This window comes from Abramis brama (assembly GCF_963993115.1).
Source record: "Abramis brama genome assembly, chromosome: 3".
NCBI classification, from domain to species: Eukaryota; Metazoa; Chordata; class Actinopteri; order Cypriniformes; family Leuciscidae; genus Abramis; species Abramis brama.
The window spans coordinates 33,497,985-33,524,823 of record NC_139965.1 but is presented as its reverse complement, the minus strand read 5'-3'; the positions used below and the strand labels follow the sequence as shown (position 1 = coordinate 33,524,823).

The window sequence follows — 26,839 nt, the reverse complement described above, 5'->3', positions numbered from 1 at the left end:
AGTAAGTTTTTTTAAATAAATAAAATAAAAGATTTATATTTTAAATAAATGCTGTTCTTTTGAACTTTTTGTTCCTCAAAGAATCCTGAAAAAAAATGTCACAGCTTTCACAAAAATATTAACCAGCACAACTGTGCTTTTCCCCACTGATAATTAAAATTAAAATTGAAATATACTTTATTGTCCCTGATAGGGAAATTTGTAATGGACTCAACAGCCAGCATTTCGACAAAACCTGATACATTAAAAAATTACACAAAATATTCATACACACCATACACGTACACATAAGAATAGGTAGACGTCGCTAATCCAAGTTCAACAGTCTAATTGATACCGGCACAAAAGAGTTTTTAAACCTGAGATGGGTCACTTAAAATCCTTTTAGCCTCATTCAATGTACATTGCTCATACAGACTCTCAATATTGGGATAGTCTTTCAGTCCAATCATTTTCATAGCAACCCATTACCCAATAATAAGAAGAAATGTTTCATGAGCAGCAAATCAGCATATTAGAATGATTTCTGAAGGATCATGTGAAGACTAATGCTGAAAATTCAGCTTTACCATCACAAGTAAAAATCACATTTTAAAATGTTTTGAAGTGGAAAAAACGTTATTAGAAATTGTAATATTTGTACTTTTGTTATATTATACCAAATAATTCCAACCTTGGTGAGCAAAAGAGATCTATTTCAAAAACATTTAAAAAAATCCTACTAACCCCAAACCTTTGAACTGTAGTGTATATTTGTTAAATAATAATCATTCTCCTCACATATGAAAGAAATTCTCTCTGCTAATGTTGTAAATTATACAGGGTAGTGTTTCAGACTGATTCAAACCGATAATTCTTTTTGGCTACTTTTTGAGCAGTGTTGCCGAGCGATGTTGTTTGGGCACTTTCCCATTGAGAATGGGCAACAAATTTCTATCTAGATAATTTAGATCGGTCGTGGCCCCTGTGTCTCACCTGGTTGCCTGTTGACGGCAACATTGCCCAGCAACATTGCTCAAAAAGTTGCCCCGTGTATCATCACCTTAAGGGTATGTTCTCAACTGGCAGGTTTGTTTAGATTTAAACAAACTCTAGTACTAATAAGTGTAAACTCTGCCATCCGAACCTCGGTGCGCTCCAAACAAGCAGACCGAGCCCCCTGAAAAGGTGCACTTCCAAACAAACTCCGGTGCAATTCGACTGAAATATGAATGCAAAATGGACCAAAGATATCTAAACGATCCAAAAACAGGACGTGATGTCACAAGATACAATAATTCCTAGCGCTGGTTTGACGGTGTGAACGCTTAGCGAACCAGGAATAAATGCATCATTTTCTTTTTTGATCTGGACCAAAAGAACCAGGATAACCAAACTACAACTGTACACACACTGTACTTTTACCCAGCCCTAATTTTGTATGGATGTATGGATTGTCTGTAAGTGAAAAATGAAGTGGTGGATTATCAGATGAATGAATGGAGGGATTGTCAGTTGTCAATTGATGGATTGATCGTTCTTTATAATCAGTGGAAGGCCTGCTGTGGGCTGGCAGCTCATGCTCTTAACTGAATGTCAACTTCACAGTGGAAGGCAGCGGTTATCTCGCTGTCCTCGCACACATACACACACAGACAGTCCGTCTGTCACAGGCCTTGGAACCAGAGAGAAAGGGAACAAAGATGGACGGAGACGAGGAGAGGGCAAGAATGTAAAGGGCGGGGAACACGTGTCAGCTTTTGTCCGCCTGCCACATGCGCTAGTCTTCACCATCAGATACTGAAAGGAAAGAAAAGTTGGACTCTTTCATTATTTTCCCATTTGTCCATCCTTTCTCTTTGTCCATTATTGGTCTTCCTTTCTTTCTTCCATTCTTTTTAGCATTCAGAAAACAGCTATCTGCATTGGTTTGAAAGCACTTATTTAACGCTGCCAAATAATGAACAAGACTGATATAGACATAGCAGCACACATGGTGTATTGAAAAGACAAGATAAAAAGAAAACAAACACTTGACAAAAGATAGAGAATAACAAAAGACGCGCTCGTGTTATAGTCAAAGAACTGCAGTCTATGATTTAATTGGCCCAGGGGTTTCTCTGTTTTTAAGCATGTTTGTGTGGACTGGTGGGTGTGTGTCTGCTAATCACACAAAGTCTGCTAAATAAACTCATTCTCTCTGTTTTCCTTTCCAGCTCATCTGCTTAATATTGACAGTGTAAACACATGTAACATCACACTCATTAGAGTGATTGGGGACAGCGATTGTCATTACATTCACTCACTCACACACACACACACACATACACATATTTTACTGGCTTTATAAATGTGCATTTCCCAGTCACTTGTGTTGTTAATAAAGGTGGTGCGTGTATGTACATTTTTTAATTTTAAAATTAAAATATTTTTTCTCTTTTTGGTAAAAGGGGACCTATTATGCAAAATTCACTCTTACATGGTGTTTTATGTTTTACATGGCACTCTTTCATTTGTTTTATGATTCATATTAACAGCATATATAGCAGTAGGTACTGTATATTACGCTGCTTTAATACACAGATCTAATATACACATGTGATTTCTTAACTGGCTGTTTACGTTCATTTACCATAAACTAAGGCTTATCTTTACCCTGAAGTACTACCCTAAAATATATATTTTTTCTCTTTATGACCCATTTCTCTTCAGGTTTAGCTTCTAACATTTGAGACAATTTCAGTAATTGTGTCCTCAAAAGTGAAGCTACAGTAGTTCAGAAACACTCAAATTGTGTTTTGTATTGAACGTTTTGACGATGAGACATCTCATTTCCTGAGATTGACATTTCCTGATTTTTGCATATGGTTTACACCTGTTTGTTTTTCACCTTAAAGGGGTGGTTCAGGATTTTCGACATCGGACCTCATTTTCAAGTGAGCCTGGTTGTTATTCATCAGTGGAGACAGTTTTCAAAAAAATTCATCCAGTCCTTACTTTTGGATAGTTCGCCGGTGCTAGGCTAGCGCGAGTCAACGGTGCACGTTAGCCTGCCATTAAAAACAGTTTTACCCACTCCACAGTACACCAAAAGCAAATAAATTATAACGCCAGACTATCGATGTAAATGTCTGTTGAGAGAATAATGTTAGAAATAAAACTACCCTTTCATCACATTGCATTAGTTATAATTTGTTCCCTGTATTTATAAGCAGTCTACAGCAGCGGCGGAGTTATATTTGGTTACCTAGGAAACCGAGAGAGCCAGTCCACATAACAATCACGCAAGTGTATTTACCTGCCGCTGACAAGAGTACTTTGATTTCTAACATTATTCTCTCAATAGACATTTACATCGATAGTCTGGCGTTATAATTTATTTGCTTTTGGTGTACTGTGGAGTGGGTAAAACTGTTTTTAATGGCAGGCTAACGTGCACCGTTGACTCGCGCTAGCCTAGCACCGGCGAACTATCCAAAAGTAAGGACTGGATGAATTTTTTTGAAAACTGTCTCCACTGATGAATAACAACCAGGCTCACTTGAAAATGAGGTCCGATGTCGAAAATCCTGAACCACCCCTTTAAATGGGTGCCTGGATCATAGACGTGGTTCCCAGACTCGAAAAGAATGAGAGAAAGACTTTGGGATCACCACAGAATTAAACTATCCCTTAAGCTGCAATGCAGCAAAGCAGCATCCATAAAACATTGCGGGTGAGAGAAAAAGAGATGGGGAGGAAATGATGGAGAGCGAGGCAATAGATTGTCTGAGGTGGTGGAATTGAGCGTCTGTGTACGTGTGTATTGAATTTCAACAGAGTCATGAGGGAGTGAACGGGGGAAGGAGGGAGGAATGGACGCCTTCATAGGCTGAGCTGCTCTCTCTTTCAGCCCGGGGCGTCTCACACTTATTCATTTCATTTTCATGTACTCTGTAATAGCAACTTTGTTTCCAGCTTGGCAGCATCAGCTGAGTGTGACAGGCCATTTATTTCATACTTTTTTTTCTCAGAGGAGTATAAATAAAATTACGTATCTAAAACTAACTATCATGGCTCACACTCCGAGTACTGCTGGCCGTGTGTGTGTCTGTCTGTCTGGGTATTTGCTATCTATGTATCTTGTGAGTCTGAAATCACCTTAAGCGGTATTGATCAGTGTAAGTGCAGATGTGGCTTTGTGTTTCCGTTTATCCTGACACCTCTAAATGATCAGAAGGAAATGTCCTGTGGGCAAAGCTACTAAGGGTTACATTTTTCAGACATCCGTGTAAAGACATCCTGTACTGAGCCATTGCTGCACTCTGAGGAGGTTAGATTGGCCATTATCTGCTTACAGGGTACTGAGGCCTTCATTTTCTCTTTCGCTCAGGCAGCTGGTGATTCTGTCAGTACTCATGCCGTCCCACTCCCCTAGAGTCACAGCACCACCTGTTCAGCTTGTGTGCTGCCACTCATGAGTTGTTAGTCGACCCACACAGAATCTGAATAGTTCTTAACATGAGCTAAACTGATTAAGGGGGAATGTGTGCAGATTTGAATATGGTAAAATGTGTTATGGGAGCTGAGATGGCTGCGCTTTTATTGGCAGCTGAAAGCGTTATCAGAAATTAGCCAAAATAGAAGTTTTACCTGATGGGCAGAACCTCCTAAAAGAGTTTTCCGTGGATTCGATAAGACACGCACATTTTGATTCCTGTGATTTTAAATCATTCAAGCGCGAAAGAGAACTCAATTCAGTATTCGTGCGCTGTTTTCTGTACTGTGCACTAGAGGTTGCACAGACTCGAGCCATGATGCTTTAAACTTGACATCGACTAGTCGCTGATCATGGACTATAGAGGGCGCATCAGGATAGGAAATATTTTAAGTCCACTTTTACGCTTCGTTTCCAACATTTAAAATGACAAATAAACGCATGCAGTACTCCGAGAGCACTCCACAAGATTTGTTTGATTATACCACCTGGATGCTCAAAATTGATTGGATGAATGCATGTTTTAAACAGCTTATTGTACACGTAGGTTTCTAAATGCGCTGCTGCTTTGGAACGCTCTCACATACAGACAGTAGCTCGCACATCACGTGCAGATCACGTGAGCTCTTTCGCGTCGTCTTGCACTAGAATGGTCAAATACACACACAATTGTCAAAATATCCTCATAAACAGGTCTTGTCTTAAGTGAACATAAACATTTGAGAAAGAAATTGGATTTTTGTCAGTATATCGGATCTGTGCATTTGGTCTTAGTGACAGCAGAATTTCTAACACAGCCCTTGATTTCAACCTTAGCTCTTTCCTTAAGTGGCTCAGTTACCGTCTAATATTATGTGCTTTAACATTCACAATTGGGGACAAGTTTTGTCATTCATTTTGTCTTTTTGTCAGTGAAGGGGTGTTTTTGACAAGCCGATCTGGCGCCACTGCAGTGGGATGCTTTCTCAAATGCTCTGTTATTTGTGATTTGTGTTACTTAACCTAAAAAACGTTGTATAAAGAGTGAAAACATCATCAGTACTAATGATTTCTCATTGGAGCTGTGCAGAAGCTGTTGAAATGAATATTGCATATTGTATTACTCTTGGCTGTGTAATACTGATATTTGTTGCCAGTTTGCCACAATAATCATTTACAGAGAAAGCAGAACTGTTGATTATTAATTTATATTTTTATATAATATATATATATATATATATATATATATATATATATATATTCAACTAAATATCACAACTTTACAATTACTTTTTTATCTGTATATGCCCTAATCATTTTAAAAGTGTGGCAAAAGAGGATTATATAAAAATAAATATAGGCAATTTAATCAATATTAACAACATAATAAATAAAATGTTATAGTTCAACAACAAATTAAAATTCTGTTATAATATAAATGTCGTTCCTGCATGACTTTATTCTGTGAATTTATATATATATATATATATATATATATACACACATGGTAGTGTAATATTAAAATAATTTTATTTACACATTCATGCAGATTACCTTAATGCTAATTATTAGGAAACTGACCATGGCTAATGAAATGCTCTGCCAACATGTCGCAATACCGCAAGCTGACGTTGCACCACAGACTAGATCCCTCACACCAAAATCATCAACAAAGCTTTGTCCACAACAAGCAATGTATTTTTATCACATCGGTTTCTTGAAGTGTCGAAAGGATGCTGAACTCGCTTTGTTTCACAACTCCCATCCCCCAAACCTGCCAGATCCACCACTAGTCCTTGTTGCAGCCCTCCTAATTTACAAATTAATCACTGCCTTCAGGTGACCTTCAGTTCTGGACACTTGCAGGTGTCGTGTCTAGTCTTTTCTCTTCAGATGCAATCACTGAATGCTGTAATAACAGCCTGCCCTGTACCCTTCTCCACCTTTCCTGCCATTAACACCTCTGATCTGACATGCTCGTCTCCTGATTCTTGTACCATATTTCATTACAAATTGTGCTTCTCTCCTCTAGGGAGGCTAATGAAGAGACCGTCTGTTGTAGATTCTGTTTCGCATGCAGGGTGGAATGGCATGCGTTCCCTGTAATGCGACGAGCAATGAGGCTTTCCTTTTTTCTTTCTTTCTTTTTCTCCCGGAATGTCATAAAGATGGCAGTTCATTAGACGTCGCATTTTCATATCATCTGTCAGTGGCACCTATTGATGTAATGGCACCTCGTCTGGTGTCTTCCCGCCGGCGAGCTCTGATTTTAATTTCTCGGCCTAATGAAGTGTCACAGCTGGGATGTGGGAGTGGTGGAAAGCATAGCTCGGCTATAACAGGGACTTTTTGCGCTTTAGTAAACAAAGCCACAGGGATGGAGTCTTGGCAATGCAAACGTGATGATGTCTCTCCGACTTATATGAGGGAGGGAAGAAATGGGCCATTTGTATTCTGTGCACAGCATCTCCTCTATCTAAGATGTCCCATTACTTTTGCTAAGGAAAGGCTATCATGGCTTTCTGCATTAAAGAGATCATTCCCTCTCTCTTACCCTCTCTGTCACTTTGGCAACAATGATATTGCCTAATTTGCTGACATATCGGCTTTTCGGTCGCATGGTGTTTGCTGGGCTCAAGCCGTCTTTTACACAAATGAGACACTTCAAATGATGTAAGTGGCTCATAACATGACAAACTGTCATGTGTGTCGTGAACAAGCAGAATAAAAACCTATAAAGCTGAAGTAATCGCTAGTGCTGAGGTATCCCATCATTCTTAGTGTCTAGACGCTCAATGCGTTCTGCATTTATGCAGGTCTTTCACAGCTGTGTTCAGCCAATAAACATCTTAAAGCAGGAAGCCAAATGAGAAATTGCCGTGTTTTCCATGGTAGTTGGTTAATTACAGAGTGTCTCATTATCCTGGATGACACTGATTAGTTTCCATCTCATTTCTGTTTGATTGAACTTAAGGTGTGTATGTGTGTGCATGTGCTCCAGTTCGGGTTGATTGGGTTAATCAGTAGTGCAGTGGATAGCTGGATGGGAGGCTAATTCTAGCAGAGAGTTACCTCTTTCTTCTCTGTGATCAGCAACAGTCCCATCGCACATACACTACAAATTACCCGTTCCACTCATTCTTTTCATTTTCAGGCTTTCTAATCACTTCTCATCCGTCACGCACACTCTGGGATGCCAGTCATAGTCTTAGATGTGCAATAGCATCTTTTTGTACGAGTCTTGTCAGAAGATCACCTGGTCTGTCAGGTGGACTTTTACCACAAGCAGGATGATAAATGTGCAGAGTCTGCGTTTGAAAGGCCTGACTGATTCTCAGATGAGCTCTCATGTCCTTTTAAACAATGAGTGGTGTACGCAGGCTTTCTAGGCACCTGCCAGAAGAGTAGCCCAAACTGTCCCTGACCTGTCAGAGAGTCCAGATGGTGGGGAAATACTCTCCTGTTGTATGGCAGCTTAAAATCTGTTTACTAGCCTTGTATTATTGACTTAAACTTGTTCACATTTATCTAAAAGCTGCTGATAAGCAGTACATTTTACCAGTCACATACGGTCAGGCTTATTCCTGCGTGAATTCTGCATGGTGCTTTTTACATCCCTCTCTGTGTGACCCTGTCGGCCTCCTCCATTCTTCCGTTAACATTACAGTCAAGGGATGCTGCCACATCTAGCATAATGATGTGTGCTGTGCTCTTTGCGAAATGGTACAGGTCGACAATGCCAGCCTGGTTTGCTGCCAACAGTCTTCACTGGCCAGCAGCTAATGCCGCTAAAACCTATTCCACACGGCAGCTGGTTCAGGTTATTTTTAAACTTTGGAAGGATGTTTTCAATGTAGATCAAACCTGCTCATATTCAGGCTTATCATCTACATGCCAAGTTTGGCACATGCAAGCAGCTCTCTTTTATCTGAAAGCAGGACATGTCTCACCATCTAACGCTTGATAGCTTTACTGACTCAGTCATCTCTTAGTCTTTTATATTTGGTGTTTTTCTCTCTTGCTTTCCCTTAAACCTCTAAAGGATTGTTCACACCAAGACGAATGTTCGCTGTGAAAATTCAGTGCAATAAACATTTTGAACATTTCGTATTAATGGCTGTTAATACGTCTGTTCAGACCGACACAAACATTTGCATGCCATCAATGCGACATATCATTTTACGGTGAGGTGTTGTAATCTCTTTTCCTTCAAACTGTGATTAAACCTGACCAACCAATAAGATTTTGGTCACATGCACAGAACCACTGCTGTTACTTGGTGGCGCTCATGAACAGACCATTTTACAAACGACAGTGGATAGTAGATGAAGAATCCGAAAGTAGCTCTCTTTTATCTGTACTCTTGTATTTGGTGTTATATGATAAATGCCATAGTGAATAGAAGTGTGTACCTGGGTAACCTGCGTATTTCTGCTTTTCTATAAGCGCCACCTACTGTGACAGAGTAATTTTGCATTTTCATTCAGCTCGTCCAAAGTTTTTTACGCATTGGTCTGAACAGACAAATTGCATGTGAAAATTGGGCTGAAATTTCTTGACGAATATTTGAGTTGGTGTGAACACCCAACTTTAGAATAGTAGTAATCTCAACCATGCATCATTTTGACTGTAGCTATCAGCTAGGGGGTCTTGAGTAGACCTGTTGTGTGTTCACCACAATGACAGCCCACAGCTTTGTGATTTCCATCTACCCTCCCTAATAAATCAATAAGGCTTAGCATTAACTGGCAGTCAGCACTGATATAAATCAATTTACACACGCAGACACAGAATGATGGAAGCCGATTGTAGATGGCCACAAGGGCAATGACTGTTTGCATAATCATTACTATGTTGAATGAAAAGAGTCTTCAATTCAGAGGAATTCGGCTGGGAGTTAAGACCATTCTGTGCGAGAGAGAGAGAGAGAGATGATTTTGTTTCTGGATCTGAAGCTTATAATAGTAGAATGGGAATGAAGGACTCTGGGATAGCTCTCACACACAGAAAAGAACCGAATGTGTGAATGCATTTTATCATGCCCCAACACGTACCAGCATGTACACCCACTCAGTGTCTTTTCATAAGGGTCATTTGTTTTATTTGAATTGGTATTGAGGTGCTGCACCATAATGACCCTAGTTTAGAAATGGTTTGCCAAGCATTTCAAATTTAAAACCCTGTCTGTATTTCCACTTAGTTATGATGAGCCCATCAGTAAGTACGCCGATAAGCTGTCATAACATCTCATAGCCTATTTTAACAGCCCATCATTCAGAACTGCTTACTTAGGACCTCTGGTGGGGGTTGAGGTCTGGCTCAGCAGTCCTATGGGAAGGAAGCACTCACAGCTTGGGACAGTTCATTAACAGAGAGAGAGAGAGAGAGAGAATTGGTAATAGGTGAGGGTATCGTGTTTGGGTATAAAAGGAGCATTCACAAAAGGCTCAGTCTTTGCAAGCAAAGAAGGATAATGGCTCACCAATTTGTTTTGCCAAATTTCATGAGAGAATTATCTAATTTCTCAATGCAAGATTGCAAAGTATTTAGTTATTTCACCTTCTACCATACATAAAACCATACATAAAAAAGATTCAGGGAATCCCGAGAAATCTCAGTCCGTGTAGGGCAAGGCAGGAAACCTCTGTTGAATGTGCGTCACCTTTGAGCCCTCAGATGGCACTGCACGAGAAACCGTCATGCTACTGTATTAAATATAGCCATATGGGCTCGGGAGTTCTTTGGAAAACCGTTGTAACTAAACACAGTCTGCCGCTGCATCAAGAAATGCAACTTGAAGTTCTCTGGGCCTGTTCTCATCTCAGATGGTCTAAAAGACAGTGGAAATGTGTGCTGTGGTCAGATGAGTCCACATTTCAGCTTGTTTTTAGGAAAAACAGACACCGAGGTATCAGTCCCAAAGACAAAAGGGACCATCCACACTATCATCAGTGACGGGTGCAAAAGCAAACATCTGTCATGGAATGAGGGTCCATCAGTGTATGGGTGTCTTGCAAATGTGTGAAGGTAACAATGACGTGGAGACGTATATTGGGATTGTACAGAGACATCTTTCCTTGGAAGCAAGACAATGGCAGGCTTCATTCTGCACATTTCTAAAACAGAGTGGTTTCTAGACACTCTACACCGTAGAAGGGATGTGCTTGACTAGCATCCCTGTTGTCCAGATCTGTCTCTTATTGAAAATATATGACACATCATGAAAAGGAGAATCAGACAATGATGACCACAGACTGTTGAGCAACTGTCTTGTATCAGGCGAGATTGGCCAAAAATTCCAGTTGCAAAACTGCAACAATTAGTATCCTCAATTCCCCAAAAGTGTAATTAAAGCGGCGCTATGCAGTTTTGGCAATTTCTTTGCTGTTTTCTTGCTTTCTGCTAGCATATAAAGGTTTAGAGAAGTGTATGTGTGCACCACCATTCAACCCGAAAAAAGTCATATAACCATTCCAATGACTCTGAAGCTGTTCAGTTAAGGTAAATTAAGCTAAAAAATGTGTGTGTCACAGTGGTAAACATGCCTCTGTCCCAACTTTTTAGTAAAGTGTGTTGCAGCCATCAATTACAATTAAGATGGTCAGTCAAAACATTGAAAATCGTTTCTTTGTTCCTTTGCCAGTTAAATAAAGGTTAAAGAGAATTAACAAATCACAGATTCTTGATTTTATTGCATTTACACTATGTCCCAACCTTTCTGGAAATGGGGTTGTGTCTTAAATGTTTACTTTGAAGGTTAGTTATTTTTACGTTGTTACCTTTAAACATTGGTTATTGTTATGTGTCTAATGTTTGGGGATTAGTTATTATTATGTCTCTAATACTTGAATGTTAGTTATTGCTATGTCTCTAACTGTTTGACATCTCTAGCAGTTTTAAAGTCTTTAATATTTTGAAGGTGAGTTATTGTTTCTGATGGTTTAAAAGTTAGTTATCATATCTTTATTTAGTTTTTTAACGGTTTAAACATTTTGTTATTGTTATATTTTTAACAGTATGAATGGCATATCAAATATTTTTAAACCGCAGTTCAACAACAGACAGTCCTAGATAACCTGTCAAACGCTTAGCGGGAAATGGTGCTGCAATATAAACACACATTGCAGGACTCTTACATTTGCTCATAATGAGGCAGCTAGGCCGACAGTGCACACCATGACTCACGAGTTAGAGTTCTACTTTACTTTTCAGCGTTTTATAGGTAATAGCAACATTAGCTTTAGCAATATTATTTGTGTACAAATACAAAATAGTTTGTACAAATAAACAATTCAGACCCGCTCTCTCTTTCCTGATCTTCAGCATTGCTGATTCTGGTTGTGTGCCAAGGATCAGGAGAAAACCTTATTAGCAGCCATTACAGAACGCTCTGCCTTCTTTCTCTTGCATTCTCTCTTTACCACTTTGTATCCATCTCCCCCTCCCTACATCTCTAGCAATCTCTCTCCCTCCTCTCTCTGTGCCTCTATCCCCATGGATGCATACATGCAGAGATGCACCTGGCTCTCTGTTTTACATTCATGAGTGAGTAAGGCCTGTAGCATCTGTGCTTGTGCAACCCCCACACACGTGCAAATGACCGATTCCAGAGAGCGAGAGGACCATAATGTTGTATTCTGCCTGGAGCCCTTCTTTGGTTCTTCAATTCATCAAAATATTATTCATTTCATAATGTCATTTAATGTGATCATATTTTGCTATTTTATAAAATCAGAAGAACATTGGACTTCCAAGACTTCCAGTCTTATGTATTAGCATTAACTTTGTTCAAAATGTCAAAATATCTATATCTAATGTGTAGTGATACATATTCTAAACAAATGTAATTTTGTACTTCGTTTAATACTTTATACAATATAGTGATTCATGTCAAGGGCCACATTACACTAGCTATGTTTCCATCCACCTATTTTTATCCGCATTTTGGGATAGCGCATAACAAACTGGTGGATGGAAATGCCAGGATGCACATAAGTTCTAAAGATGTGCATTAAAAACGTATGCGCTCATTTGAGTCGGGATAACTGGACTAACCAGCGGGCCAATCTTTTTGCACAGCATCTGATATGCTGTTTTGGTTGTTCTGAAATACCTGAGCAAAGTCTGTCGTCAAAGTGGTTCGGTATAATTACCTTCCAGAACTGTCTTACATGACTGCGTTCCAGAACAGCAGGCATCTGCCTTCGAAAGCAAGATAACGCGTTTATTAGGCTTCGTATGCACAAGAAATGTATTATATATGAAAATTATTATTTACAGTGGCTTCTTCTACTTTTCTTAGTGATATTTAACGCCAGTTTATCAGGAATTGATGATTTTGTTATCTTCGACTCACTGGATGGAAACGCTGCTTTATTTGTAAATGTTCTATGCAATATTCCAATTTTGCATACAAGTTAAATTCGCAACTTGTATGGATGGAAACATAGCTACTGTGGTTTGAATAAAATTAACTTAGAACTACATTGCTTTTTATGTTTGTGTTTAATTTCTTTTCTGTTTATTTCTGAAGAAAAAAACTTGATCTATATTTAAATCAATTAAAGGTGCATTTAGGTTTGCAATTAATATGCTTTTCTCAGAAAGTTATGTTGACTTTTGAGTGTGGCCTTTAGATTTTATTGACACTAATGCAGACTTATGGATGTTTTGTATTTATTATTTTTCCTGCAGCACCTTGTACATTAGCAGTAATATAATGCGTATCAGCTCATGTAACTGAATTGTCTTCCTTTGCAGTTCCATTGGGTGCCGGTGCTGTTGGACTTCAGTAGGAAGGATTCTGTGTGGGGCTTTGTGCCCCCTCGAGACAGTTCCACTTTGGGAGAACTGCAAATTCCCATCACCCTGCACTTAGGAGACTATAACCTGGATGGCTTTCCTGATGCCCTTGTCATCCTCCATAACACCAGCATCGGCAGGTGAGTCAGGATCAGTGCTGGGTAGAGTAGCCAAAATCTGTACTCAAGTACAAGTAATATTGTTTATTTATATCAGTAATTACTCAAATAGGAGCAACGGTAATGATACAAATGATTGTTTGAGTAAGAAAAATGTAGCTTCCATTGAAATTACTACTCAGATAATGAGCACTGGTTGCATAGGATCTTAGCAAGCATTTCAGAGCAAGCACTGTTGATGGTGATAGTGGCATGGTGAAAATAAGTCACCATTGATATAAATATGAATAAAGTCATTATGAAATTGTTTACTTGCTTTATAGTGCAAACAGTCACCATTCTTGTGATGTATAGGAGAGGTGTGATGTATACACATCCTGGGTTTTGGATGAAAAATTTAAATCATATCTCAGTTATAAATCACAAACATTTTTCCAGCAGACACTAGATTTGCACATCGTCTTGAGATGGATACACCACACCCACATCCTCAAAAGATGCAAAAGAACTCTTTCCAAATAGCCAAATCCCTCGCTCCGCTCCCACGGCTCTCTGCCCTGCCCTGCTTCACGCAACAGAAGCTTTGCCCAAAAGTTACTTAAAGGGAATTATCAACCAAAAATGTTGTCATCATTTACTCACCCTCAAGTTGTTCCAAACCTGTATGAGTTTTCTTTCTTCTGTTGAACACAAAAGAATATATTTTAAAGAATGTTGGTAACCAGACAGTTGACGGTAGCCATTGACTTCCATAGTAGGGAAACAATACAATGGAAGTCAATGGCAACCGTCAACTTTCTGGTTACCAACATTCTTTAAAATATATTCTTTTGTGTTCAACAGAAGAAAGAAACTCAAACAGGTTTGGAAATACTTGGGAGGGGAGTAAAAGATGACAGATTTTTCATTGTTGGGTGCACTAACCCTTGAAGGAAATCTGTCAGGGTACTAGTACAGAGTTATAACCCGCCTCTGGGCGGCAATTACTTCTATGTTAAAATGTGAATTAAAACTCTCACCACCATGAAACTTTCAAAAAAACTTTCCTAAACCACAAAAAGTAGTGTTTATTGCATTTTTGCACTCTTCTGATCTTTTAGATACTGCTACAGTACCTGTTTTTCAAAGCACAGCCGTGCTTTTTCCTTCTTCTTTTTTTCTCCTTGAAAGAATTTGAACTTTCAGTTGGTGGATTTCTTGGATGATCCTGAAGCAGAAATAATTTGGGCATTTTTCTACACTTTTTTTCCCCCTCTCCCTTTATAATATTAATCGAGGTTTCTTGCACAAAAAGCAGTTTAGTTTTACATGATCAGATTCCACCCTTTTTTTGACCATGTTACATTCTGATTCATATAAATTTGCTTATGGTTTTGCCATCACAACCATGACAATTTTTGAATGACCAATTTTTGCAGCTTTCTGTAAATGGTGTGGGTGGACTGGGGAGATCGTTTGTATGGTGTTGCAGTATGTCTATCATGCATCACACTTTTAAAAAAAAATCTTTAAAATAGCATTTTTCATTGTACATCACACTTGATTCACTATTATGTTAACAATATATAAATGGCAGGGTAAAACCTTTTAAACCTTTTAAAACCGAGTGTCTACAAAAGAGAGAGCTGGTACATGTCGCCCATCTTCGATCTGGCCTGACCTGAGTGAGGACAGGCAGGCCTGTGAGAGAACAGCAGGAAGGGCATGGATGGATTAACAGCTCTCTGATTGAGATAAGATACCAGAGGCTCTGCCGCTGGCCTCCAGGTGGCTATGAGAGATGCTCCAGATGCTTTTAGAAAACAAAGACAACTTCATGTCATCCTGAAGGGCACGATATTTGCGTCCAGACTCACATGAGATGATTTAGCCACACACACAGAATTCTTGAAAACCCTTTTGTTTTTATGATCTGCTTATTTTTAGTCTTTAGTCTTCATGCTTAATACATTAGGTCGACCTAATCTTTAAGTCAGCAGAGGCTTAACCCTTCCCCTTGTGTCATGAGACTTTAGTGCTTGCTATAGTCTGCTCTATCACCCCACAGCCAGTCTCATCATCTCACTTCAACAGTAATCAGGCAACATGCATCCAGAGACCTCAGAGATACACCAGAGTTTGTTCAAATCGGCCTATTGTCATTAATGGCTCCGATGCCAAGGAGAGTGATTTGATTCTCATCAGCCAGGAGCTGGATGTTAAAACCTCCTCTACTCACAGCTGGCCACTTTCTTATCTCGCATCAATCTGTGCTTGGATCACTCTAAACACTCCCATGAACCTTTTAATTAAAGACCGCAGCATCTTTCTCTAAATCTTTGGTCTTGTTATGGTTTACCTCTCCTTCTGCTATTATATCATTAAGGGTTAGGAAAAACTTTTTTTTTTTTTTTCCTGTTTCTTTTTTCACACTCTTGGTGGAATCACATTAGCCACATACACACTGCAACTAATTTCGGTTGTCAATTCACCTTTTAGTGCTAACGGAACAACTAGTTGTTAATGACGTATTTTAACGTGCATCAGAGATATTTCTCTCTTCTGCATGTGCTTAAATCACAGGGAAAGCGGTACGAGCCTTGACTCATTCATGTTGCCAGATCTTGCTAGAAAAACAGCGAACAAGAACAAGCCCACAATCAACCGAAAAAATTCCAAATTCTTTATGCTGAAATTAAGAACAAAATTTTGCAACCTCCACATGATCACTTTAATAAATTCATAAACTCGATCGCTTTATGAGTCAAGCTTAAACAACAAGCCTAAAAACAATTATAATAAGTGGAAATCTGTGAAGCAGCCTTTCCGAGCATAAGAAAGACACAACGCCTCTGTCGTCTTTTGTCGCTGTACTATTTCTTTGGTCAGAATAGCAGAGACCAAGCACGTAAGACGCCAGAGCTTTGCCATGCTTACCATGGTGTCAGTCATGCAGTCATGCCATACATACATGGAAGATGGAACAATAATTTAGGGGACTCATTCCCACATTTAAATGCAGTTGTCACTCCTGAAACTTCACACTATGTACGTGGCCTTTAAGATTCTTGCACCCTCTACTTTTTGCTATTTAAAACAAATAAAATATATTTCATACCACCTTTTTTACAGATAGAATTTGTATTTGTATAGCCGCTTTCCGACCAAGTAGTTACAGGAACTTAGTTATAGGAACTGTCCACTTCTAAACAGTTCTAAGAACTACTCTCCCCCAAACTCGGTTTTGCTGTTTGCGTTCGCACTGGCCAAGTGGCCATAGGAACTGGTAGGAGGGGTAAGGGAGTGACGCAAGCACGGTGACTTTTATTTTGACGGCGCGACGGACCTTTATTTTGGCGGCGCTGAGAACGCCAGAGCAAACAATGCTCGCATTCTCTGTGTTTATTAGTTAGCGATCTGTCTAACAGTACTGTTTAATATGTTATTAGATAGAACTGTTATAGAAAGTAGACAGTATATGAAAAAAGGTTATTAGCCTATGCCGTGTGGTTGATGTCCAGTGTTGCTAGCTGGGCAGATAAACATAATCATGTTTGGCTTGGTCCCCTCAAAGTTGCGTTGGATTTTCTCTTCAGCATAAAGGTTTAGAGACCCATCTATCACTGTTTTCCATGTTTGTAGAGTTAGTTTATGGAGTAAATATATGGGCTTAATCTGTGTGTTTACATTCTAGCCGTTTTAAGAATGGCGGGTGCTGGTGTTCCGCGTGCGTTCGGTCAATCAGCGAACACTAACGTCACGGGTAGTTCCTATAGTGCTGGTTTAGACCCTACTCTGAAGTAGGACCTAAATTAGTTCCTCCAAATGGAGTTCCTAGAACTAAAATCGTTCCTAGTTCCTGCGGTGCGAACACGCCGACATCCGGGTACTTTAGCCAATAGTTCTAGGAACTGTGAAAAGGTTCCTCCGGTCGGAAAGCGGCTAATGTTGAGCAGGGACCAAATGATTATCTCTAAAATAAAATAAGTTAAAATAAAAAAGGACAGCATTTAATCGACAAATACAGGTTTTAGCATGTTCTTTGGCTGTGTTGAATAAAGGGGCCTTATGGATGTCTGAAGGGGCCAGTATGTATATGTTCATGAGGTCAGAAGCAGCATGCTAATATCCACCAAACGCATGGGTGTTTTTCCGTTTTGAAATAAGTGACGGATTTAGACGTGAATAATCTTGTGCCAGTTTCTTTTCTTGTTCCCCTCAAACGCTTTCAAACGGCTCCAGCCCATTTTATCAGTCAGCAAAGGTTGTCATGGTTTCTGAGGTGATAGAGTGTGTTGGAGTTGGTAAGTGATTTTTTCTTCTTTTTTTTTAAGCGAGTGGGTGGGTGAGAGAGTTTACCCAACCAGCCAGAGACATTTTCAAAGTCAAAATCGTTTAGAATTGAAATGAGAGCTTCACACTTCTTTTAAATGAGCCAAAAATAGTCATCAGCAGATATGGTGACAGTGTACAGATTTATACTCGTCTACATTTTTCTTAACCGTGGATTAACCGTGGATGAATGTTTGCATTCAATTCGTATTATCTTATTGACTCTTCAGGGTTCTTCATATCTCCATCCTCTTCATGTTCAAGCCACATCATCAGCCTCTCTCCACTTCTCTTTGGGCCCCTGTCATTTAGTCTCTCTCTCTCTCTCTCTCTCTCTCTCTCTCTCTCTCTCTCTCTCTCTCTCTCTCTGTCAAATGCTCTCTAGGCAATATAAGATAAAGGGATATAATTGGCAGATGAGGTGTAGGTGTAGATGCTATTTTTAGCTTCTGTTGTGCCCTCTCCTTCTAATCTGAATGTTTGCAATTTAGTCTGAAAATGTAGATTTTAAATCACAATCAACATTTTTAATCTCAATCTTAGCAGTCTATAGTTATGTGAAAAAGAAAGGACACCCTATTGAATTATTGAATTTAGAGGGCAAGTAGCAGTCAGGCGCTGCTCATCAAATGCCTTTGATTAATTGATCATCAGCAAGTGTGACCAGCTCTGTAAAAGCAGAAGTTTTGGCAGTTTACTGGTCTGGAGCATTCAGGTGTGTGTTAACACAATACCAAGCAGGAAAGACATCAGCAATGATCTTAGAGAAGCCATTTTTGCTGCCATCAATCTGGGAAGGGTTGTAAGGCCATTTCCAAACAATTGAAGTCCATCATTTGAATCATAGGGTGTACTTAGTTTGTCACCCATGGCTTTTCCAGTTTGGCTTTATTTCTGTTTTGTCCGAGGTTGTATTTACTTAATTATTAATTATACCTTATTAAGATTTTTATTACGTTGACGTTCTGATACGTAAAACCATACAATTCTAAAGGGTGTCCTTTCTTTTTCACATGACTATATCATTTTAATATATATAGTTTTTTCAAGACCAGCTTGTGTGTGGGGGGATACAGTATCCTATGTGTTTTCTTTTTTGCAAAGCCTTGCAGAAAATTCTGTCTTTTAATCACCCTCATGTCATTCCAAACTAGCATTCTTCTGTGAAACACAAAAGAAGATATTTTGATGAGGTTTCAAATAAACACTAAAATATTTTTCCACAAAAGAAATAAGTCATACAGGTTTGGAATGATACAAAGGTGAGTAAATTATGGCAGAATTTTTATTTTTGGGTGAACTGCCAATTTAAAATTATTTTTTGCTTCTGTATTTTAATGTATTTCTGAGTGAAACGGCATATTACAAGGGGAACTTTTTTATTATTTTTTCCATCAGGAATTGAATAGATTGTGAAAAGTATGCTTAACGTCAGCATAACTGATGAATCATGCACATTAAGTGCATAAACCTTGAGAAAGTAAATGAAGTGAATTTTGATTTAAAGTGCCCCATTATTATTTTTTTCAGAAATTACCTTTCATGTAGTGTGTTATACAGTTTTTTCAAAGATCAAAGTGCAAGATAAATTGGAATTTATTGAACAATTAGTTATTGTCTCTCAAAAGAAAGAACCAGAAACGGCCTGGTTGTTGAACTGAACAGCCTGAAAACGAGTCGTCAGTAATTCGTCTAACTTCCTGCACAAACCTACGTAGGTAGCCACCCTATGGTCTTCATTGGCTGAGACCTGGAAGAGTTTGGTTTGTGTTGTCGACATGTCGTGAAGATGCTGTTTTCTGCACTGCAAAAGCCAATCCACTATGCATGCACGGTAAAATTGATATGGTAAAACTGTTGCCATTGCTACTGTTTGTATTACTAAATGCATGTGCTAAGGAAGCCTCCTGAGCTCAAATTCAGATATGGTAATGGGCGTTTTGTTTCCAACACGCGCTGTAAGCTCTAGACCAATCACAACACACTGGACCATCTGACCAATCGGATCATAGTAGGCTCTAGGAAAGGACCATTTAAAAAAAAAAAATCCATTTCAGGAAAGAGGTGATTCTGCAATGTATATAATGAGAACATTTTAAGTGTTTTTGACCTTGGATGCATGTAAACCTATTGTAGGAGACAATAGTTTTAAGTACTGAGGCTTTTATCACATCATTCACATCTGCCTCCTAGTCTTGAAGCAGAGAATATAGCATTATTTAGATTGTTAGATACCTCTATATCTATATATATCTAAAGCACATGGTTCTGTGCGGACGTATAACTGGCTTACTGCTGGAGTGGTAATATTTAAGGGAATTCAGGCCTCGGTCCGTCACTGACTATACAAGTGCAGCCCACATGCTGACACTGATGTGAAGGAGCTCTGGAGGAGATTGTCACTATATGTTTATGTAAGTCTTTCTCAGTGACTGTCTTCTGTACCACTGACACACACACGCACACATTTTATCCTTCACTGTATATATATATATATATATATATATATTTAGAAATCATTTTGTGTTAGTGTGTCACTTTCTGAGAAAGTGAAGTACAGTGTATTTTTCAGCTGAAACAATGTCAACATTTTGAGAGATTTGAAAAGTGCTTTATAGCTTTTGTACCATGCTGATCTCTCTCTTTCTCCACTTTTAAACTAGATACAGCCCAGACCCAGAGACAGTGTAAGTAGGAGACACCATTTATAGAAATCCTACAGCGCAATATGGCAGATGTTAGAATGGAAGTCTCTTGTTTCAGCTAAAAGAGCTGATCACCTTTTTAAAAGATTTAGATTTTACTTCAAGCAAACATGTCCATTAATTAGATCTACTTGACAAATACAGTTTTTTTTTTTTTTTTTTTTTTTGCTTGTCAAAGTGTGAATTTCAGAAGTCAGTAACAACACCATTGCGATTTTATGGTTATCATTATCTTTCTATACCACAGCAAAAATAGTTTGCTATTGAATACGGTACTTATAACTTAATTTTACACTTTGAAAAGTGTATATAAGGGCAAATTATTATTTAGAAAAGACAAATTAAGTAAAAATCAAAAGCGACAGAACAAAGAGTGTTTTGAAGGTTTTTTTGTACCTAACTGTAGAGGCTTATTGAAACTAGTTATCAAGCTAGTTATCAAGACGAGTACATTTTCGTTCGTTTCTTTCTTTATTTATTTATTTCTTTATTTCTTTATTTCTTTCTTGTTGATTTTTGATTAAAAATGGCATAATAGACAATGGCAGGTCTGTTACACTGCAAGACTGCACAGATCTATTTTGATCCATGAAGTATTTTGCCATAAGATTTTCTCTATATATGCATTCACTGACATACCCAACTGTTTTTCATTAATATATTGCCAAGACAAGCATTTTGACCACAAAGTGCATTTAACATCAAGCAAACCTCTTCAGAGAGCAGCTGCCATTCAGTCATGTGTCCTGAATTGAGTATCGAATACCAGAACTTTTACATCCTGAATTGTTTATTTGAAACACATTATTGACTCATAATCTTGACATAATCTGTCGTTCCCCATTCAAGTTTATAGGAGCTGTTTGTGTATGTATGTGCTATATAGAAAATAGCTGACTGGGGGCATTGCTAAGATATCTGTAGATTGAATGGACTTGCCTTGAAGAGGCTTTGCTACACACACAGACCTGATTCTGTCGGCACACTCTCACACAATTTACACACATTCACAATGGGTGTTTAACATTGTGTCTATGACTACTTCGGTTTCAAGCGAACAAAGTGTGAATTCCCTTTTTCTGTCATTTTCTTCCACCTACTCTGCTCCTTCTGTGTCCTTCTCCAGCTTTGTTTTCCATCACTGCTGTTTGCCTGTTGAATTCGCCCTTGGTCTGATTGAGAGAGAACGAGTGAGGATTGTTGAGCCAGCTAAGCAAGCATGCTTTTCAATCTTCTCTTTATCAGCAGATTACATGTCAAATAGCTGGCCCATCTCCTACACACGCACTTCCTTTCCCATTCCACTCTCTTCTGCTCTGGGGTCCTGCCCTGGTGCTCGTTTGACTTTAGATGAAACGAAGAGCAGCAGAAGAGCTTGGTCATCAGCCCTCTGACTCACAAATTAAGTCGCTTTAAGAGGGCTGAGAGCAGCACTTGTTTTGTTCATCTTCTCACGGCTCTCCTCGCATTGATTTTTTTTTTAGCCGTCTAAATAATACACAATCACATCGTCTTGTCTCATTATATCACACATTCTGCTGTAAGAACATTGATCAGAATCCTTTAGCTTTTCCATGAACCCAAAGCTTTTCTGCTTTGCTTCAGATCTCATCATTGGTGACACTGTGATCACGTCCCTCTGATAGAGCTGTGTTAAGAAGTTGTGTAATCATTTTCCACTCAAGCATTCTGCTCTGATGCAGAGATTAACCATTGCGGATGCCTCAAAAGCGAGAGAATGACCTCTGACCTCAGAGCCGAGGTTGAGATTATGTAGACAGCAGTGAGACTGCTCCATCACTCCTCATTTTCATGTGTCAGACGAGGATGTCGTTTAGCCTGATTAAACATCTGGACACAGTGTTGTTCTCTGCAACGCATCCAGCATCTCAGGATCTTTCCCTTTCTAATGGTCACGTTCAGCTTCAGCTCAAGTGATTCCTATTTACTGTGTGAGGAATCTATGTATATACACTACCGGTAAAAAAATTTAGATTGGTAAGATTTTTTAAATATTGTAATTTAATAAGAAATGTTTCTCGAGCACCAAATCAGCATATTAGAATGATATCTGAAGGATCATGTGACACTGAAGACTTGAGTAATAATGCTGAAAAATCAGCTTTGCCATCACAGGAAGAAATTGCATTTTAAAATATATTCAAATAGAAAACAGTTATTTTGAACTGTAAAAATATTTCACAAGATTGATTTTGCTGTATTTTGGATCAAATAAATGCAGCCTTGGTGAGCATAAGGAACTTCTTTCAAAAATATAAAAAATGATTACCAACCCCAAACCTTGGTAGTGGTAGTGTATTTATTCATGTTTGAATGCACATGAACAACTGATCTGTTAAACATTAAATAATACAACAGGGTTTGCTCTTCAGCACTCACGCCGCCGGCCTCACGCCATTCTCTCACGGACCTCTGCCTCGTCCTGCTCGCCACAAACATGTTTCAAGAAAAAAGCAAATTAGAAGCATTTCTACGAGAGGGCTCAGACTTTGGAACCCCAAATGTTTACCATACTTACTTACAGAACAAAACTAAAGTCCATCTTAGCTTTAGGAAACACTTAATATCAAAATGAGATGGCAACAAAAAGTCAGTCTAACCTTTGGCACATCATCTGTTAACACAATCAAAAAAATGCCTGTTAAATGCAGTCTCGTGAGCTTTATTATGTTTTATTATGTCACTTTTTTGTTGTCCGTATTAAAAAATAATGTGTATTTATTCAAGTTAAGAGAGGAATAGATTATAAAATTTTGTTTTTCTATTCATTTCATTCATTATTTATTCATTGTATTCATGTTTTATTAGTCTCTCTCAATCAGTCTTTTTAAGCATTACAGATCACAACATAGAGCTGCACTCTGCTCCTGGCACACAGTTAACCATCTTCTGGAAATGAAATGGCTGCTAGCTGTAATTAAATCAACTTTCCTCTGTCTGAGAGGGAGAGAGACACACACATTAAACAACTGCTCATGAGAATAAAGAATGATTTTGGTGAAAAGATAAGGGCAGAGAAGAGAACTTTGTTTTTGCATTAAATCGAAAAACAGTGAAATTTGTATTTCTACACACAAACAAATGTTAGTACAGTGTGTTTGTGTATAAATGTCCCTATACCCATCACTGACTGTGTCCATGTGTTGGTTTGTGTGTTGAGATAGAAGAAAGGAAAATAAACTACATTCCCATTGCTGTTTGCTGAAGTCTCTGGCTGCAGTCGTACATGATTGAGTTTGCTGAAGGCTACTCCTGTTCCTCACCTCATCCCGTCGGATGCGCCAAGCTCCTACACTAACAGCCAGAAGCCCCTTCTCAGCACTCAAGAGGGCCATTAACGGGGTGTTTCCCAGTTCCTTCGCACTCCTCCTCTGTCTTGAAATGTTATTAGCTCTCTCTTTCTCCCGTCACTTTGCTTTGTAGATCAAAGTCGTTTTCCCACCATGCAGATGACCCTCTCGATAGGACCTCCCGTTAAGCCGTGGGCTAATGGTCCCACCTCCTCCCCAATCCAGCCCATTTACGCTAAAAATTAATTAACGTTCTGCATCAACAGCCTCAGGATGCCCACCAGAGCTTGTCAGGGAAGAGAAATTATACACTGATCTACGGCAGAGATATTTGGATGGGTGTAAGGATTTGTCCGCTCGTCCCAAAGTACGTAAAACTGACTAATTTCAGTCTTATTTTATAGATTTTTTTAAATAGTAATTGGCCATGTCCCACCAATAAGGCCCCACCGTTACAGCCCGCAGACCTAATGAATTTTAATGTAAAGGACGCCGTTGAAAATCAAATTTATTTTATTTTCATTTGTCAATTCAAATAGAATCAGCAGAGGAAAGCACATCTAAACAGCCGGAGGGGCAGCACTGAAAATCCATTTGTCATGTACGTGAGGCTGCACTGAGGCTGCTCTCTCTCTCTCTCTCTCTCTCTCTCTCTCTCTCTCTCTCTCTCTCTCTCTCTCTCTCTCTCTACCTCTCTCTCTCTCTCTCTCTCTACCTCTCTCTACCTCCCTCTACCTCTCGTCGCTTTTCCCTACCCATCACCTGAACTGCCAAGAACACTTATCTGGTGATTAGAGTGGACTTGATCCAGATGTTACAATTATGAAGTGCTGGATCACATTTTTTCCGACATCTTTCTAACATCTTTATCAAGGATCTTTTCATGGTGGTTCAGATATAGAGGAGCTCCATAATAAGATGTGTGGTGGACTCCAGCTCTCTCATGCACACAGGTGGAGTGTAGAGGTGTGAGCTGATCTGTAGTCAGGCAGCAGGTGGATGCCCATCTTGTGGGCCGGCAGGTGTGTTCTGGTTTTTGCGAAGCTCCTGAGAGACTTTATTACACTCTCGCTCACTCTTTTTTTTTTTTTTTTTTTTTTTTTTTTTTTTGTGCGTGTGTGTGTGTTTCTGAACTGCTCTAATCACCTCTCTGCTTCAGTGTGCCTCTCTCCAATTCCTCACCTCAGCCTCTCTTCTGCACTACAGAGCTCCAAATTGCACAGGCACAGAGAAGGGAAAGTTTCGCTTTTTTAAGTGGTCAGATTTAGAGCAGCTGAATCCACCTCAGATGTTACCATGTTTGACTTTTATTTTAGAGCTTCCTCCTCCACGTCAATCACTTTTCATGTCGGAGCCATGGTCGCAGTCCTTTCAAGGCAAGTTAGTTCACCTGGCAGCAGTCATGCAGAAACAGTTTCTATCAACTTGAAAAGGGAAACAAAACAAAAACTGTTCATCAAATGAATGTTTCAGGAAAATGTGTAATCAGTAATAAAATCCATTAACAGTATTGCCTCTTAAAACCACCTGCTGGGGTGAAGTATACATGTACAATGCTAAGGGGGCCAGAGAAAGAGAAAAGTATAGAGTGATCAACCATGGCTATGGGTCTCCAGGAGCGTTGAAAGCTGTGCTAGATGGGAGGAGTGAGATCACAGAGATCCATTATGCTAAGCTAATGCATGAATAATTGAATGTCATCAGTCGCACACTTCTTTATTATGGCAGGATTACCTCTTAATAGAAGTGCTTGAGTTTTATGAGGGATGAGACAGAAGACTCCCATGAGGAGCACGGGGGAAGACCTGGACACAAACACACACACACTTGGACTTGATTACATTTGCTATTAGCCTCTGCAGTTCGAGGCAAATGGGTGTGTGTTTTTACTGTGGTTAGGCTGTTCATTGTTCATACCGAGTGCAGCTCACACCTGCAATACACGAGACCTGATTTTTTTTTCTCACATAGGCAGTGGTGTCTTTATTTACCATATATATATCTCAATGGGGAATTATTCGTAAATTGAATTATTTGCCCTGGCTGAGCTCGGGCTCAAGCTCAAATCTATATCTACTGCAGCTGCACGGGGCTCTGTTGCTAGGCAATGGCCATCCATCTCATGAGCATGTGTTTTGAAATACTTGTCTCATTGTCTGTCAGGATTAGCGGCAATTCCTCTAAGAGTAAAAAGACGTCTTCATTTTGCGACGATAGAAGATAAATGTCAATAAGTGTCAATATTTTTCACTCCTGACAGCATCAGATCCATCGTAGTGGACTGCATTCCCATTTTATTTGAATGGCATCTGGAAATGAAGCCGCGATTAAAGTTTAAAGGCCTGTCAAACATTTAAGCAAAGATTTATTTCCTTCACTTTAGATAGAAGGGATTAATTTGAAAGGTCTCTAAAAATCTACATCAGGGGAAGACATGCTTTCTGGTATGTTGCTCTCTGCATTAAATGACACTCTTATCTAAACTGATCCACTTGCCGTACTCTGGTAATGATGTTTCTGTTCGTTCATGCAGTCTACATGAAGTACTCTGAGTCCAGGGAGAGGTTGTAGCAAGCATGGGTTCATGTCAGAGCTGATTAGCCCAGCAATGCATGCTGAAGCATTAGCATGTCAGTTGTACTAGCTGCTGTTTGCTTTCTGGATCTATCTATCTATCTGTCTGTCTGTCTGTCTGTCTGTCTGTCTGTCTATCTATCGTTCTGTCTGTCTATTGTTCTGTCTGTATATCTAAATTCAAATTCAAAATTGCTTTATTGGCATAATTGTAAATAATACAATATTGTCAAAGCTTGGAATACATAGAATGATAATAAAACATCAAAATAATAGAATAAAATATTATAACATAACTTAAATTTAAATAAACCGTGTAACAAATTAGAAAATGTGTGAGCATTTGATACCACAGTGTTTTAACATATACACACACATTACTACAATATGTGTGTGTATACATCTATCCATCTATATATCTATCATTCTGTCTGTCTGTCTATCTATCCATCTATCTGTCTATCATTCTGTCTATCTATCATTCGGTCTTCTGGCTGCGTCTACATTAATCCGGATACATTTGAAAACAGCATTTTTGTTTCAAAACGCTCTCCGTCCACAAAGTTTCTCATCCACATTGAA

At 39.0% G+C, this 26,839-nt stretch overlaps 1 protein-coding gene across 1 annotated transcript in view; it reads left to right on the top strand.

Annotated features, from left to right (window-relative positions):
• The window catches only part of itfg1 (integrin alpha FG-GAP repeat containing 1), a 138,546-nt gene that overhangs the window by 64,355 nt on the left and 47,352 nt on the right, over positions 1 to 26,839 (top strand). Inside the window, exon 10 of the mRNA XM_084109122.1 lies at positions 13,196 to 13,377. Within this exon, the coding sequence (XP_083965248.1) occupies positions 13,196 to 13,377 (182 nt within the window). The remainder of the gene's footprint in view (positions 1 to 13,195; positions 13,378 to 26,839) is intronic.